Consider the following 18,346-nt stretch of genomic DNA (forward strand, 5'->3'; position numbering starts at 1 on the left):
GAACTACAGTATTATGGTATCCATTGTAATGATCTCCAGAACATTAGTCCATCCACAATCCAATCCCAGTGATTTCCACTACATTATAATCCATCCACAATCCAATGCCAGTGATTTCCACTACATTATAATCCATCCACAATCCAATGCCAGTGATTTCCACTACATTATAATCCATCCACAATCCAATCCCAGTGATCTCCACTACATCACAATCTATTCACAATCCAATCCCAATGATATCCAGTACATTATAATCTATTCACAATCCAATCTCAGTGATCTCCACTACATTATAATCCATCCACAATCCAATCCCAGTGATCTGCACTACATCACAATCTATTCACAATCCAATCCCAATGATCTCCACTACATTATAATCTATTCACAATCCAATCCCAATGATCACCACTACATTACAATCTATTCACAATCCAATCCCAATACAATCTCTGCTACATTATAATCCTCCATAATCCAATCTCAATGATCTCTACTTCATTATAATCCATCCACAGTACAACCCCCAGAAATATCCACATTATAATCTATCCAAAAGCCAATCCATCCAATCTCGACAACGCTATAATCCGTCCATCATCTAAGACAATCCTCCATAATCCAATCGCAATGATCTCCACTACATTATAATTCATCATCTTTCAAACAACACACTGAGAAACAAATCCCTCTGAGCTCATTATCAGTGCCAGATGATCAACAACCTCCTCTCACACTTTTGCCTGAAGGTGTGAAATACCCAGTTGAGATCCCAGAAAACACCCAAGTGCTGGAACACCGAGGTGCTGGAGCTACAGATACCCTCAGGCATGCACTGGGTTCCTCTGAGGAATCCAGTGGAGTGACTGAGGAACTCTGGACTCAGTGGTGTTACAGTGACCATTTGGGTCAGTTTTGTGGGAAGACTATCAGAAGCCTTTCCCAAAGCAGGGAATCCTGCACCTTTCCCAGCTCCAGTTTTCCATTTCACATCCACAGGAAGAGCAGGGCTCTCTAATTAATTAGCGCCTTTCTTAAAATAGCACCATTTTCACAAGAACACCACACCATGGCTTCACAGACACTTAGAAATGATTTGATTAAGGGAAAAAATAAATAAATAATACTCAATTATATATGTAGTGAATTCTAAAGTTATGTACTTGCTTGATAAACATTGTATTCATAAACATTGTATTCTTATTTAATATACACTTCCAGGGCATATAGTGTGTAAAAAATGTACACACTCCTGTTAAATGTTTTTGAGATCAGAAATCAGGTCAGATTTTTTCCCACCTTTAATGAGATATAGAAACCACCACCACAAAAAAATGCAAAAATATACAAAACTAAAAACTAGCATCTGGTGATGTCTATGGTTTCCAGACTTCAGGAAGTCGTTGATTACAAAAGAAATGCATCCAAGTATTAAAAATGACAAATTAATTTATGTTTACAGTTGGATGGGGGTGGGTGGGGTGGTGGGAGGCAAATATATATAAACATAGTACTTTAAAGTGCTGTAATTTCTACAATTTTCACCCGATTTGGATCTAATTTCAACTCCAAATAACAGACCTGACTGTACATCAGATGCCCTGATTACATATGAAATGTTTCTAATCTCCTGTGTGACACACTGTTTAAATTTTGATATCAGGGCACTGCTAGCTAGTTCAGTAACACTTCAGATTCAGAGTTTAATATTATTAATCACATATACAACCATAGCTCTCCTGGTGGTCCAGCGGCAGAATCCCCTGTTCTCATTGCCACAGCCCTGGTTTGATTCCCGGGCAGGAAGCTAACCTAGCCACTGAACAGTTAACGCTCAGTGCTGACCCCAAGGGAGGACAAAATGGTACGGTTGATTCAGGAATGGCATCTGGTGTAAAACCTGTGCCAAATCAAATATGCGGGCACGAGGATCCTCTGTGGCGACCTCGAACAGGGAGCAGCAAAGGAACAACAACATAGACAACAATACACAGTATGGCATGTAGTGAATTCAATAAGAATAAAAATATACTTAGTATAGAACTACAGTTAAATTATTATACAAATAGAATTTGCAATACAGATGGGAAAGAGAATAAAGTGTGAGGTAAAATATATATGTACATATAAACACATTTTGGTGGTAGATCTGTATGGTTTTATACCAGTTTTTAACATGTGGGTCACAAATTAGGAGAAAGAGGGTCTTTTATTTTAAAATATTCACTTAATGGCTCCACTTATATCACTAATTATCTGCTAACTGGAAGAACTGACCTGGGTTTAGCAATGTGTGGCTTATTGTAATCATGGCTGGACTGCTGATTATGCATGGAGTGATTTCATGTCAGGAACAAGTGCAAGTATAGAGCCAGACTCCTGGTTGAAAACAGTTTGCATCTTTTTCTCAGCCCAACTCAGCCAATTGGACAACCTTACATCCTCTATCCAAACCCATCCACCAACCCAACCATCCCACTGAGTGAGTAGTCATATTATGTTTCTGTGAGTAGTCATATTATGTTTAATCTAGATACACCTATTGGGTCATAAAACAACAACACAGTTAGCAAAAAAGGTTAAAAAACCCCTGTACTGTTATGAATGAAGTGCAGATATGCTCATGTGTGTGATTTAAGTGTAATATATGCTGTGCAAATAAACCTGGTCGAGGTAGTGTTTGTTTTGCAGACAAGTCCTGGAAGGTTCTATGTATTGTCCTGGTTGAGAGTCTGAAGGCCTACAGGAAGAACGTTCTCCTCAAGCTCTCTTAGAAAGCCTTCTGGCTCTTCCTTTTAGTCATGCTGTTATAGCTAGTCTTGCCAGAGTTCCTGTGCACAAAAGTGTACATGATCACAACCATGCATAATTCTCTCTCTCTCTCTCTCTCCAACTACACATACTACTCCTGAGATACCAGCGATCCTGACCGCTTCAGTTCTCTGGATCTTCCTGATGCCCTACTTCTGTTTGGAGTCTCATCACTTGGAAGGTCCCACATGTCAGCCTGGAGATACATGGGATTGCTGTAGATAGTACCACTTTGGAGACCATGGAGGTGCCACAGTTGGTTTTGCTCTTGAGTCTCCGTCATTGCCCGTTTTGATGGCTTTGGCAGAAAGTAATTTATGTTAACTAACAAAATCATCAATAAGTCTACATATTACTGCATTTGACTATATAGAGTACAGTTATAGAAAATAAATTATTATAATCTGCTGTGGGTAGTTTCTTCATTATATCATTTCAGGGAGTTTTTCCGCTCTGTTGCCACCGCAACAGAGAGAAGAGTCCATTGTTCAGATGCCTGAGGTCCTTCAAGATCTTCCTGGCCTCGGTCCAGCACCAACTGATGTAGATGCCTTGATCTTGCTCTAGTCTTAGTCTCAAAAAGAAGCTACCATACTCTTTCATGAAAAACTGTTAATTCACATGATTTAATGCCATGCTCCTCTTGCTCTGCTCTTCCTTCTGCTGTTTCTTCACCTCAGTTTGCTAAGAACACAAAGTCCTTGTCTATAATACAGTTTGTACTTGTAAAGCAAGAGAAAAATAATTGCACATTGAAACAAAGACACAAAGAGGTGTCTGCTTTGCATCTAGCATCTTGTTTCAGGCTCTTTAGTCTTGACTTCAAGACAGATCTCGGGCTTGACTCAAAATCTAGCAGCAGGGTTATCTTTAGATTGTCCATCTGCATACTTTGGCTGCTTTGGTTCCTATCAACACATCAGTGGAATTACAAGACAGGATGGAAGAAATGTAGATATTAAAGCATGCATAAGTCATAAATCAGTGTTCATGTAGCTTAAATGGCTTTCTAATGCACACGGCAACCAGCACTTGCCAAGCCCACAGATCCCAGTACTTCCATGGGCTCCTAATTATTCACTGAGATACCTATGTTAATGGAAAGATTAGACCAGATGATAATGTTGCTAAAAGCATATTGGAATCCGGACTAGGACTAATACCATAAATCTGATTAGTCTGTACCATCTTAATACAGTCATATATGAAAGCATTTGTCTTGTTAGCTCTTTAAGTAGATATGGAATACAAATATCAGTTCCAAAGGCCAGCTTCTACTGAGATTCCGGACTCCTGCTTCACACATGCATCTCCTGTGTGTACCCAGAGAGATCCAAGCATGTATTAAGGTAAATGATCCTCGTTATGGGGGTTCAGGAAGGTTCTGGGAGGTTCAGGGCCCTCAGGTCTTTCTCTCAGCTGGATATTTTATTTATTATCAGTAGTGAAAGGTCATGGAGGGCTAGCTGCAGAGACAGGCTCATTATCAGGATGAGTCCCCCTGACTGTGCCTGTCAGACTGGGGACAACGCTTATTACCACCCAACAGGGGGGAACTGATGCTGCAGCTACACTCAGGTTCAATACATGTACCTTATATTATCGTAAGCAAATAGTAAATATAGAATATCGTTATCTGATTTGCAAGAACCCAGTTGTTACATGAGCTGAGAGTTGTACGACTCACAAATTGGTTTCTACCAATTTCCTAACGATTGACCGCTGACTCACAAGTCGAACATCGCTGTAGAAAGAACAAACCAAGACACTTCCACAGCTCTGAGTCTCTCAGGTTAGTAGTTAAAATAAAAAAAAACTACCCTTAAAAAAATATATTATGTTTGAGTGGGAAAAATGGCATGGAATCTCTGATGAATCAAATGAGTCGATTCAACTAAAAAGACCAAGAATTCACATCATTAATACCAACACCAGTTATTAACTACAGTTTTATTTGCATTGTAATTAAAGTCCAGGGGAAGAATGCTTATAAAAAGTACTACCTCTAGTCTGCAGTGTGTTTTCCATCGTTAGCAAAAGGGCAAGAGGGTTGCTTCGTTTGCTAGTTACAAGTTAAAAATAGAGAACGAAGCATTCATTTTCAGTTCAGCTGCCTGCTCTATTATGATGACTAATGGATACCCAGGGGAGGATTTAACTTTAGGCCAAACTGTGATTTTTGGCTTTTCTGGAATAAAAAGCTATCGATTTAACATGTCAAATGGAAATATGTGTTAAACAGCACATATCCAGTCCCCTCCGAAAGTATTGGAGCAGCTTTTCATGTGTGTTTCCTTTTGAATGAAGAGATCAAAAGATGAACACGAGATGACAGATCGGAATTACAGCTTTATTTTCCTGATGTTTACAAGTGGAAATTTCAATCGGTTGTCTCATTTTCATCATTTGATCTCAAAGCCATATGTCTTGTATTGTGCTAAAAAAAACAAACAAAACAAACAAACAAAAAAAAAACAACCTGGCGGTACCATTCCAATACTTTTGGAGGGGACTGTACATTATCGCTTCTACAGAAACAGTTAATTCACAGTGTCTTGTATAGTGGATGTTTCACATAGCCTAGATATTTATTTAGCATTTATGAAAGGAGTGTCCTGTTTTAGAGATTTATCATTTGGTAACTTTTCCGAAACTGAACTTTTTCCTCTTATTAACTTAAATGTAACGATAAATATAATAATAATTATTTTGTGCTCTTTGTTGTCCTGTAAGACAAATAAAATACCTTAGGACATGTTAAAGTAAAATAATCGACTTTAGCATGTTTAATGACGTGCAGCATCACACCACATGGTTGTTGATGCTTTTTCACGCCCCCAAAGTGTTCACTCTGAAAGCCAAGTGAGGTTTCGCCAGTATTTATCTGTGTTCAAATGTTTCAGCACTCAGACTCTTTGTGTGAGCTCGGCATTAAGGGCTGGGCCTTGCGAATCCACTGCTTCTCTCAGGCTCGCTAATTCAATCACGCCCTTCCGTCTGTAGACTATAGGATAACAGTCGCCTCCACTCTCATAAGCACTTAAATCAAGTCAGCGGTGAAATTATGGTCACTTGCACGCCGTCAATGAAATTACAGCAAGGTTGAGCAGAGCTTTAATACTGGCTGTGAGAGAGTGCAGGCAGTCAATCTTAGGTGATTATCTGGACTCACATGTCTCACTGGAGCTCCTCTAAGAGCCCTTTAAAGGTGTACGTCATCCCCAAATACTGACACAGACTGCTTATGATAAGTAGAAATGAATAGAGGTATGTACTGTAAGAGTAATATAAATGTAACCATGCTAACTTTGCCATCACTGACTGTTAGCCAACTCTGGACTACACAACAGTGAAAGGGGTGTTGCTCATGAGAGCTAATGAACCTGTGATTATATGATTTATTAAAACAATCCATAGCCTTTAACAGGCATCTCTTCTATTCCTATGAGTCATAATAGCAACTGACCAATCAATGAGGAAATACTGATTAATTAAATGATTAATTAAAAATAATTTAAAATCTTTTTTTTCTGACGCTTTTGTCATTTTTTTTAAATATACATAGTATTGTAGTAATGCACACAAAGCATTGGATTATATTCTAGAAAGAAAAAATGCTTTTTCATACAAAAACCAGAACTGAACTCCACAAAAAGTTCACTGAATAATAAATGACATTAGCAGAACTTTGTAAATCATTACTATACCCTTGTAAAATGATCATATCTTAAGCTCACTGAATTTTATTTGGTTACACAACACAACAAATATTTCACAGTTCATATTCTCAAACCATACAAATGCCCGCCCTTTTGTTCACCTTAAGAAATTTGCATCAGCATGCAAAGCATTTTCTGCAAACGAACGAACCGAACCAAACCAAGCACCAGTTCAGCTGCGCGTATGTCCGGGAGCCGTTCAAAACTTGTTTGTGTCAGTGGAAAGCCAAGTGAAGACAGTTGACGTATTTTACGATTATTATCAGTCAGTGAAAGCTGTTTGGGAAAAAAAAGGCCCAATACCAACGATACCAACGTTGCCTTCGGCATGCGTTCAAAAGCTAGGTGATTTTTGGGGTGTTTTTTTGTTGACAGATTGGTGGTGTGGGTTTTATTTTTAGCCCAAGCTTGGTGGCACGACTTCCTGTGAGGAGCCTTGACATGGAATGCTTGGCTTGGGTCAGTTCTTTGTAAGCAGCATTAGATTTTACATACACTTCGTATTGGTCATACTGCTAATATTTTTGGGCGGCTGGTATGGATTATCTGCATTTACATTATTTCTGATGGGAAAATTCCTTTCACAAAACAAATTTTCGCCTTAAGAACTCGCCTGAACCAATTAATTCACATGCCGAGGTTCCACTGTGTTCTACTAAAATAGTCTTATTACCTTATTAGCTAGTTGATTAGCATTTAGCTAGTTCTATGGACATCATTGCTAGCTAACATTTCAGCACTTAGAAATAAATCTGATGTATATATATATCCGAGCTATTTAGCATTTTCCAATTTCTCTGTGGAAAAAAACCCCACAAATTTACCATCAGCAGCTAACATCAGTGTGACCTGAGGCAGGTTTTTTCTTTTCTAAATGTACTGTATGGATCTACTTTTTCAAACATCTTAATTTAACAGTTCATACTCGTCTAACTTCAGATTGAGTAAACAATATTGAAATAACAATCAAGTGATAATGTTGTATGGTGTAATAGTGACACCAAATTGGGAAAAAAAACAAGCAGGCTAGGCTAAACAAAAAAAAAACAAACAACCAGTGAAAGCGAGGTAAAAACCGGCTCAGAATTGCAGGAGGTAAAGCAGATAATAGTTGGCAAGACTTCACAAGTTGTTTTCTAGTTCAAAAGTATCTCAGAATGAGGAAGTGATGGGAATCAGGTGAGCTTGTTTACTCTGTAAATAGGTTAACGCTTAAGTGATGTGGTGGTGTGGAGTGTGATTGGGCCTGAACACTTCATCTAGTTCTTGCATAAGTATGTGAAGTATTAGCAGTCCTGTAGAAATGCCATCACATGTCTTAGGGCCAGGGAAATATCCTTATTGCTGAGGTGAACGTTCCTGGGCAGCTCATTCAGCAGCAGTAAATCATCCCGACTGACCTTTTACTCGTCATTCAATATCTGTCTCTGTGTCTCCGTCGCTCTAGCTGGGAGAAATGGATTGACCTTTACGTACGTTAACTAGCTTGTGTTTTATTTATAGGCAGCCCGGGGATTACAGGATGAATTCAGCTTATCAAACGTAATGATTTACATACAGCACAGCACTCGTTTGGATTTTGTGTTTGGGTTTGAAATGACGTATAGGATATTATGATTGTTATCTCTTTAATTTAACTCACCATGCTAATTCCAAGTCATGTTCCTAACAAGCCTAACCCTTGTGGTCCACTTCATGAAGATTTCGGACCTCGAAGAGAATTTGCCAACCCCGTGAGGACTTTGAGGATTAATAATCTGTTACTCAATACATAACATAACATTCTACATATGCTGTACCTCCATCACTGAACATTTAAAGGATTTTAAGGAGTTGCTCAGGGTTACTCCCGGGAACTCTAAACGACTGTATACGACTGTAGAAAGCACATGATTTTAATCACCCTCTACAGTGTCACCCAAATGAGGATGAGGTTTTCTTTTGAGTCTGGTTCCTCAAAAGGTTTATTCCTTATGTTGCCTCTGGGTTTTTTTCCTTGCCACAGGCACCTCAGGCTTCTCATAGGGATAAATATAAATATTAATTTGAATATTAGTCTAATATTAAATATGTATATTTTTGTAAAGCTGCTTTGAGACAATATCTATTGCAAAAAGTGCTATACTAATAAATAAAATTGAGTTGAGTTGACCCTTTCGTACGGTTCAGGTAAAACTGACCTGGGACATTACTGGGGTTTTAAAACACAGTCTTTATCTCAATCCCAAAAAATATAGCTAACACTTTAACAATAAAGTCCCCTCAGTCTCATTCGTTGTGTAAACAAAACAAACAAACTATAATAAAGGTGACATGGAACAAATGGAATAATATTAAATGTTTATTGTTAGCTAACGTGATGACTGAAAGCAAACCTGAGAATGAAAGACTAGGACGTAAAAAAAGCAGGTAAAGCGAACTAGTGAGTAATGATAATCTAGTGTATAAAAGCTAATCTAGTGAGTAAATGCTAAACTAATGAGTAAATGCTAATCTAGTAAGTAAATTCTAGTCTAGTGCATAAATACTAATCTAGTGAGTAAATGCTAATCTAATAAATGCTAACCTAGTGAGTAAACGCTAACAGTCAGCACAAACTAGCAAGCGAAAGATAACCTTGTGAATCAAAGGAAACTAGAAACTGAAAGCTAACCAACAAGTAAAATGCTAATCTAGGCAGTGAAAGCAAGTTGGCAAGAGAAAGCTAAACTAGTGACTGAAAGTAAACAAGCTTTACAGAGGAAAAGGTAACCAGAGGCAGTAAAAAAAAAAACTAGCAAGCAGACGTTAACCTATTAAGAAAAAGCAGACATGGTGAGTAAAGCTGAGAGCAAACTAGCCAAGCAAAAACTAACCCAGTGAGTAAAAACATAACCTAGTGAGCGAAATCGAATCTACTAAGTAAAACGCAATCTAGAAAGCAACAAATAACCGAGTGAGTGAAAGCAATGTGAAGAAAAAAAAATAGTGAATAAATCTGAACAGAATAAAGTTCTGAAGGTTGGAAGAACATTTCAGAGAGATTTAAATCAATCAGGGTTATTTGAATATTAGGCTCCACCCACTTTGAGATTCTGAGCAGTGAATTCAGCTCAGATTTAAGCAGTGTTTCATCACATTTCTTTTCTTTTGTTGAACGTTCGACCTCGGTATCGTACATACATTTGAATATTTATCGTATTTTCACGAACCTGAGCCTCGTTTCTTCTAAATGTGAAGATTTGAAGGATAAAGGCAGCAATTGAGGTGGTGTGAGAGAACCAAATGTGTGTGTGAACGGCAAACATCTTCCTCCATAGACTCTGTGGTGCCTTCACCTCTCAAAAGAACAAGGAAATACGTTCCTCTGTAGTATAACCACAGCGGTTCTTCCACCCACTTCTGCCCTGTGACTATAACAAAGCTCTAACTGAGGAAACCACATGCAAATTTCAAATATCCTCTAGTTCTAACGTTTTTGTAGACCAAGCACTGGCTTCACATGCAGACGTTAAATCGACACGTAAAGATATTAACGTCTAATAGTAGATTTCCTTCATGCCACAAAATGTAGATAAGAGTGTAGAATGTCATATAGATAATCAGGTCACTTGAAAATGATTTATGTATTTATGTACATACTCTTGTTGGTTTAATGCTGCATGTCCCAAAAGATATGACCTATATAAGAACGCTGGAAAGGCCTCGGATGCTCGCTGACACTTTGATGCAAACATCTGGGATACAAACTAGGATTCTACTGGTGGTTTAGAAAGTTGTGACGCTATAAAATAAAATCAAACCGATTATAAACACTTATGCTAGTCCTGGGATAACAGCGAACCTAACCCTTTGTGCTCTGCAGATCCTGATGCTATACTTCTGCTTGGAGTTCTCATCACCTGGAAACCATTTTACATTTCACAGACATCCTTATCCAGAGACTTGCAGTTCACATCATTTTTTATCCAACTGAGCAACTAAGGATTAAGGGCCCAGCTCTACCAAAAGCTGCCACTGCTGGGCTCCTGAGCAAGGCTCTTAACCCGTAATTGTTCAGTTGAATAAAATGAGATAAATTAAAGTCGCTCTGGATAAGGGCATCTACCAAATGCCAGAAATGTAGAACCCATGAGAATGGCTTTGTTTTGGTCTGCACTCAAGTCTCCATCAGTGAACAGATGATAACATCAACAAGATAGACTTCACATTAAACTACGCTTTTATTTGCACTTTTCTGATACAGTTATAGAAGAGAAATTATACTATCTACATTTAAAATCACACGATCTGATTACAAGGATGAGGATGAGTTTCCTTTTGAGCCTCGAGGATTCTTCATCACATCGTCTCAGGGAGTTTTTCCTCACGTCTGGCTCACTCATTAGGTAGATGTAATCATTTTAAATGTATATCGTGAATTGCTAGAGTTCTGTAAAGCCACTTTGTGACAATGTGTATGGTTAGATTCGCTATACAAATAAAACTGAATCAAATTGACCTGAATTACAGGAGAGGCATGTTACAGTGTCACGGTTAGTCAAGGAGTACGATCAGATAGTTACTTCACTGCTGACTTTTTCAAAAAACAGTTTTCACACCCCAATCAAGATTCTTACCCCAGTGGATCTCAGCCCTTTCGCTACCCTCACCTTTGGACATTTAATAAATATCCACCTCAGTTTCTAACCCACGTTCGATCCGGCTGTGGTAGAAACTGGAGTTTCTTCAAGGTTGTATGTTAAACCACTCGGCACTCAGGTGCAAAAATCCACCACTGTTTTAATCTTGTTGCATTCCTACCTCAGCTTCTGTTTCTAAAATGTTCCTGACTTCATGCACACAGAAGAAAACAGTTCCTGCTCACAAAGTGCTGGAGATTTTACAGAAGAGTTATTATCCTGTCTGTAAGAATGCGTGTCGATTTTGTAAAACCTCTTCCTGTCGATTTTTTTTTAGACGGTTATTATATTTCCCACATCCCTACTATACTCTTGTGTTTGTGTTTCACACACGCCAGCAGATGCTTAGGGGTGAGCCATCAATGCTGGATGACTACAAATAACATTACGGACATATGTTCAGGAAACTAGCCAACTGTTTTGCCAGCCTGCTTTATCAGATGTGGGAGGTTTGAGTAAGTACAGTAGATCTCATCCTTCCCTGATCACTCTAAAGCTCACTCTATTAGATCACTTTATAAATATATTGATGGCACTATTAATGATGTCACTTGTTAAGAGAGCATCATCTGCATCTGCTTACGAGCTTCTGGAACCAGGAAGTGACCTAACAGGAAGTGACAGCAACTTTAAATGCAGTATAACATACACTATATAGTGTATACTGTATATTTAGAATATCTCACCTGAACTGTTGTTATGGTGAGAAAATATTGATTAGATTAGATTAGATTCAACTTTATTGTCATTGCACATAGTTACAAGGCAACGAAATGCAGTAAATTAAGTAAAGTTATTGGCACCCATATGAACCACAGGTTACTTAATCTTGGCTCCAGGTCAGCAGCATTTATTGGGGGGCTGAGAACCAACTCTGGTGCCGCGGTCTGAGATTTAGCACCTTGTTCCTAGAGAACTCTTGCTGAACCCTGATGCGAGACTCTTAAACTGTAAAGCTCTGAGAAAATGAAGGCTCATTAAAAAAAGAGGTTAACTCTAACACTTTTGAGGTCTTTGTTTGTTCTTTAGAAAAAGTTACACATAGAAAATCTTTAGAAAGAAGCTGAAAGAACATCAGACGTTGAAAGAAACTTTTTTTTTTTTCAAATCCAAACCGAGTTACGGATGTTTGGAGTGGATTTTGCCTCAGATTCTTTCAAATACAATTTAACCCCTTAAGTCATTTTCCATGTACTTTTAAGTTCATTTACTCAAACTTGTACATGAACACTCACCCCTATGAAATATCTGGAACTTTCCACAAGCCATCCCAATTTCCTCAAGATCATGAAAACTTTTTCATTTCTATTCAAAAACATCTGATCTCAAACCCTTTTCATTTCAACACAGCTATTTTAGAGCAAAGTGTGTGTGTGTGTGTGGGGGGGGGGTTCCTCCCATCATGCACTGCTATACAGGTAGGATCATTGGGCCTTTAGGTCGTTTGCTCGATCTCCATCCAGATTTCATTTGCAATCGGATCGATCCAAACCAAGGGAGAAAATGCACCAGGATCCAAAACAAACGCTAGCAACTAGCCAGGTGTAAAAACAGCCTAGGATGGAAAATGAGTTTCGATGATTCTAGCCTTCACACAAGAGCTAAATATCACTCCAAGCACCAACTCAAGCATGGCATGTTCCCATAAAGCCAAACCCTGTGCGGATACCAGCTCCAAAATAGCTGCTGTATGCAAGCATCCATAAACATCCACATACTTTTACTTTCTGATCAGTGGAGACTTGATATCTAGCTGTGTGTCTACACTTCGACCTGAACATTGTTGTGTTTCTTATTCAGATTCTGCAAAACCCATTACACGTACTTACAATCATCTGTGGTACAAATGGTTAAGATGCCTAACAAGCTGAAAACGGGAGCCGGTGACACTAATTGGCCGAGCTGTCACGCTCTCCGAACCTACTGAGCTCTCATTAAATGAAGACTTGTGGGTAAACCGCTCCTAAATGTTTATAATGTTTCGCTTCGGTATGCAACCTTTAAAAAAATAATAATAATAAGAGCGTGACACCTCTAAGCACCCAGAGTCTTATTACGACCCCGTTATACTTCAGATGCTCTCGGTTCAGGGTGAGACAACGCTAAGAGCTATCCATATGGCATATCCTAATGGTAATCATCATCACGCTGATGCTAATGAAGAAATAATAAAGAGATTATCCTTTTTAAAAATGCCGGCCTTCAAGCAACAGCAAAAAAAATGAAAATAAAACTATCTGTATATACACTCCAATTTCCTGTGCTGTAAACCCTCAGAGCTCATCCAGAGCTTTTCTTCCTTTTAACGTAAGCTTGCCTGCAGATTAGTGACCTCATTTCCTGTAATTGAGATCAAACCCTGTCCTGACACATATTCAACTGCTACACAGAGCTTTTTCCAGGACCGCCAATGACGTGATGAATGAAGATGTGCTTCAGCCGTACGTTACACGCTTTCTCTGCGGTAATTAACCTCTTCACGATGCCACACAGAGACTGTTCCTTCATAACCACGAGTCTTCTACCAGTCTTCTGCACAACTTCTACACAAAGCCCTTTGGCAGTTATCGATCTGGGTGTAATAACTCGGCACAGGCGTCCGTCGGCTTTGCTGCTTTCTCCGAAAGGTTATTTTAAAAATCAGATGACAATAAAATTGAGAGGATTTGAAGCATCCTTTCTTATCTTTGATCCGATTATGCATCGATTCTTTTGGGTGCTGCTGTCAATGTATGCAATTTTGTTTGTGGTTTGTATGATTATATCTGGCATTTCTATCGATGTGCAAATTCGTCCTATCGATTTCCCATGCTAAGACTCGGCCCAGGCGATAACTGTGCTCCGTGCGCCGTTACAAACAGAGCAGCTTTCTTTAAACCAACATGTGAAGTACATCAGAGCTGAACGGCCTTAATGAAAATTTCAAAGGGCTCGAACAAAGAAGAGCTCTCTCTCTCTCTCTCTCTCTCTCTCTCTGAATCTCTCTCTCTCTCTGTCTTTCTCTCTCTCTCTCTGAATCTCTCTGTCTATCTCTCTCTGTCTCTCAGTTTCACTCTCTCCCCCTCTCTCTCTGTCTTCCTCTCTCTTTGTGTCTCTCTCTCTCTGTCTCCTTCTCTCTTTGTGTCTCTCTGTCTCCCTCTCTCTGTCTCTCTTTCATGCTCTCTGTCTGTTTCTCTCTCTTTCTCTGTCTGTCTGTCTCCCTTTCTGTCTCTCTCTTTGTCTCCTTCTCTCTTTGTGTCTCTCGGTCAGTCTCTCTCTGTCTCCCTCTCTCTCTTTCTCTCTCTCTCTTCCCCCCCCCTCTCCACCTCTCTCTCTGTCTCCTTCTCTCTTTGTGTCTTTCTGTCTGTCTCCCTCTCTGCCTGCCCCCCCTCTGTCTTCCTCTCTTTTTGTGTCTCTCTCTCTGTCTCCTTCTCTCTTTGTCTCTCTCCTTGTCTCTCTCTCTCTCTCTCTCCGTCCTCAGACACTGCATGAGGTTTGGAAGTTATGTGATAACTGAGACCTAACTGAGTAAATTTGGGACTTTTTGCACAGCATGCTTTCATACTATATTCATATTCTATCCTATATTCATATATCACTGTATTCATATTAATATTCATCAGCCATATTACTGTATTTACATGCTGTATTTAAAAAAAAGTATCTATTTTTCCTCTGTTCTGTTTAAATTCTTTCCATATAATTTTTTTTTTATTATTTTTTTTTAACTATTCCGATTTTATTGTTTATTCCATTTGACTCCATTTGATTTTATAACACCATAAAAAACATTTCACTGCATTTCGTACCGCAGTCTATGATTGTGTAAGTGACCAAAAAAAGCTGAATATGAAAAACAAACAAACAAACAAACAAACAAAAAACATGAAAAAAAACGATGGGAACCTCCCCACCATCACCCCAAAAAACCCCACTCCAGCAGTGAATATTTAATATAAAACTTTACCCCGGGGGAATTTATTGGAATTTTAGGAAACTTTCTAAGCAGGAAATTTCAGAAGGTTCTTAATATACTGTAACAAGTCAAATTTAATACTCACCCTTAAGGTGTATTCATGTACACACACTCACACACACATATACACATCAGTTTGTATAGTAAACATCTTCTGTTTAGTTGAAATGGCCAATTTAGCAAGCACTTGAGGCTCATGTTTTGCTAATTTAAAAAAAAAAAAATTCACTCCTCTTTGTACTGTGTTTGTTGGTCAAGGATCTGACCCTCAGAGTTACTGGATCTGATACATGTTATGCAAATCACCTATAACAAAGCGAATAACAAACGTGCATAGAAGCAAAGCAAACTCAGCACCAGCTCTAGATCCATAACATCAAGTGAAGAAATGACTTACCGCAGTGACGTAGAGAATATCTCTGCAGAGCTTCGTCTCCCCGGGAAAGTCTGGCAAATCCAGAAAGTTGTCCACTACGACTTGGCCGATGAGATCGTGCCGTGAGAAGCGGTCGAAATCGTAGACGCTGAAGTGCAGCTTGCGAGCGTGCAGCTCGCCGTACGTGACAGGAAATAAGAAGACCTCGTCGAACACAGGGTTGAGGGTCTTGCGGTGCACTTTGGTCTGATGCTTGGTCTTGCGCTCAGGCAGTAGATAGATCTTCACATACGGGTCCGACGTTCCCGAGAAGTCCTTGGCGGGCAGATCCTCGGCCTTGTGGATCTTCACGATCAGCTGTTCCAGGTCACAGTCGTACTTAAGGACAAAGTGGAGACGACCACAGCTGTCTGCTCTCCTGCCGTCATCCGTGTCCACCGACCTCTGCTTGTACAGCTCCGGTTTAATCCGACCCAGACCCGGCCCGGATAAGGACTCCTGTCTCTGGAACTGAGCTGGGCTGAACTCAGGGCTTGAGAGGTTCATTTGCCTCCGGATGGAGTTATGTCTGCAGGAAGGAGATCAGCAGGTGTGCTCTTGTTAGTTATTTACTCTGTGCCATATCAAGAAATATTGTTAAGCCAAGTTTTATTATTTCAGATGAAGCATAAGACCGGTCAGGCTGACGGAAATGACTAGATGACTAGGTGATGACCCTGGTGCAAAATGAAGTTTTATTTATTGCTTCCTGTTGCAGTAGATGAAACCAGGAGGGTATAACAAAACATTTTCAGACTCTGAATTTCAAGATTCAGCTTCAGATATTAGCTACAAGCAATTGCTGTGCAGAGTGTCTTTTTATTTTTGTCTTTAACCCACAGAAAGTTTGTATGCAATTTAATGTATTTTTGCACTAGGTTTCTGCATGTATTCTCTGTTATAAAGTCTGGTATCATTTTGTGTAAGAAGACCAGAGCCATGCTCATGAAAATTATACAAACTCTATTAGAACTCTGTTGTTGTTGTTCAGCAGCTCCCTGTTCGGAGTCACCACAGCAGATCTTCCAATCCACATATTAAATTTTGGTACAGGTTCAACACCAGGTGCCTTTCCTGACACAGCCCTCCCATTTTATCCAAGCTTGGGTCCATTAACCCCTCAGTGGCTGGGTTGGTTCCCTAACTGGGAATCAAACCTGAACCCAGGCTGCAGCAGTGAGCACACAGGAACCTGCCACTGGACCACCAGGGACTGGTGTGTCTAATTTAAGATCGTAAACACAACCCATGTCTTTCCCATTCAAGTCTAATCAGATATCAAAGATTAATGACTTAAAGCAAGTATATGAACATGTAGGCTTGTATTTTTTGTGTAACCATGACAGTGGCATTTGACGTGGCCTGGGTTTGATTCCTGGGCAGGGAACTGACCCAGCCACTGAGGGGTTAACTCTCAGTGCTGGTCCTAAACCCTGGATAAAAATGGGAGGGTGGCATCTGGACAGGCATCCGGCATAAAACCTGGGCCAAATCAAATATGTGGACCATATGCTGTGGTGACCCTGAACAGGAAGCAGCTGAAAGAACAACAGCATTGTGTAAGCTTGACATTCCTTCTTTGGAGCTTCATCATGCAAAATTATAGAACCTTTAGACGATAAGCATGTCATGGCTGAATGATTGAATCTGACGTGAATGGAGATTTGAGTTTGTCCATTGTAATATTTTGTAGGTATTTGTTTTCTGATACTGCTGATAGCTCTGGAGCAACAAATCTCTAAAATTAAAGTAAGACCAGGTCTTACCGGACAGATGAAGTGGGGTCGGTGATCTGCCTCTGCACGCGTGCAATGTGCACATGGTTGTGCTCCTTGGCTTTGGTCTGCGCCTCCAGCTGGATGTCCGGCGAGGTGTGGCTGATCTTCATGGCTGACTCGGGCACCAGCGTGGGCACCGACGTGTCCTTGAAGAAATCGCCGCTGTACTCGCGCTCCAGAAGCTCCTTTTCGGTCAGAACCAGCTGCTGCTCGCCTTCCTGCTCCCTCAGGCTGGAGGGCCAGAAGCGGTCGCGCCATGGCACCCAGAACAACTTCCACGACACGAAGAGCGAGACACCAAACAGAGCCAGGCCACACGAGGTCACCATCAACGACAGCAGGCTCACCGACACATCTGGCCACAGACACAGGGATCACAATAGCTTGTTAATTAAGGTTAAACACTACGAGTACGAGCAAATTCTAATGAGATTTCACAATTGCATCTGGATCTGCTATTGAGTCATTTTCCTGTATGCAATTAACTAACTACAGCAATGAGTAGTTATGAAATTGCTGTAAAAAACCTGTAAAAGTAAGACATGAAGTATAAACGAAACGTGTGAAATGGACTTATGGTACATTTTCAATTAGTATAAATAAATGAATGGTGTTCAGGCTGAACTAAAACGAGTCTGTCAGCTTTCAATGTGTTTTAGACGTGTGTTTTTCCCTCTGTTGGAGAACCTTACACAGAATTTTACTGGGTGAAGATGAAATGTGAACAACTTTTTAGATGTACAATCACTTGGAGCATCTCAGAGAGCAGAAATGGGTTTGATATCAACATTTACTTTAAGATACAAACATTTTTTTGAGTTCCCTGAATTAAAGAAAACTCATCAAGACTGTACAAGCTGGTTAGGAGAGCCAGCTCTGTCCTGGGCTGACCACTGGACCTGGTGGAGGAGGTAGGTGAGAAGAGGATGTTAGCCAAGCTAACATCTATTATGAACAACACCTCTCACCCCCTGTATGGGACTGTGGAGATCCTGTGTAGCTCC

General features: G+C 39.9%; 1 protein-coding gene across 1 annotated transcript in view; it reads right to left on the reverse strand.

Annotated features, from left to right (window-relative positions):
• Positions 1–18,346, reverse strand: part of syt9b (synaptotagmin IXb) — a 54,100-nt gene that overhangs the window by 15,102 nt on the left and 20,652 nt on the right. The window contains exons 2-3 of the mRNA XM_058398086.1: positions 17,331–17,697; positions 15,547–16,093 (exon numbers count right to left, since the gene is read on the reverse strand). Of these exons, the coding sequence (XP_058254069.1) occupies positions 15,547–16,093; positions 17,331–17,697 (914 nt within the window). The remainder of the gene's footprint in view (positions 1–15,546; positions 16,094–17,330; positions 17,698–18,346) is intronic.

Source organism: Hemibagrus wyckioides, linkage group LG08 (assembly GCF_019097595.1).
Source record: "Hemibagrus wyckioides isolate EC202008001 linkage group LG08, SWU_Hwy_1.0, whole genome shotgun sequence".
In the NCBI taxonomy this organism is placed as follows: domain Eukaryota; kingdom Metazoa; phylum Chordata; class Actinopteri; order Siluriformes; family Bagridae; genus Hemibagrus; species Hemibagrus wyckioides.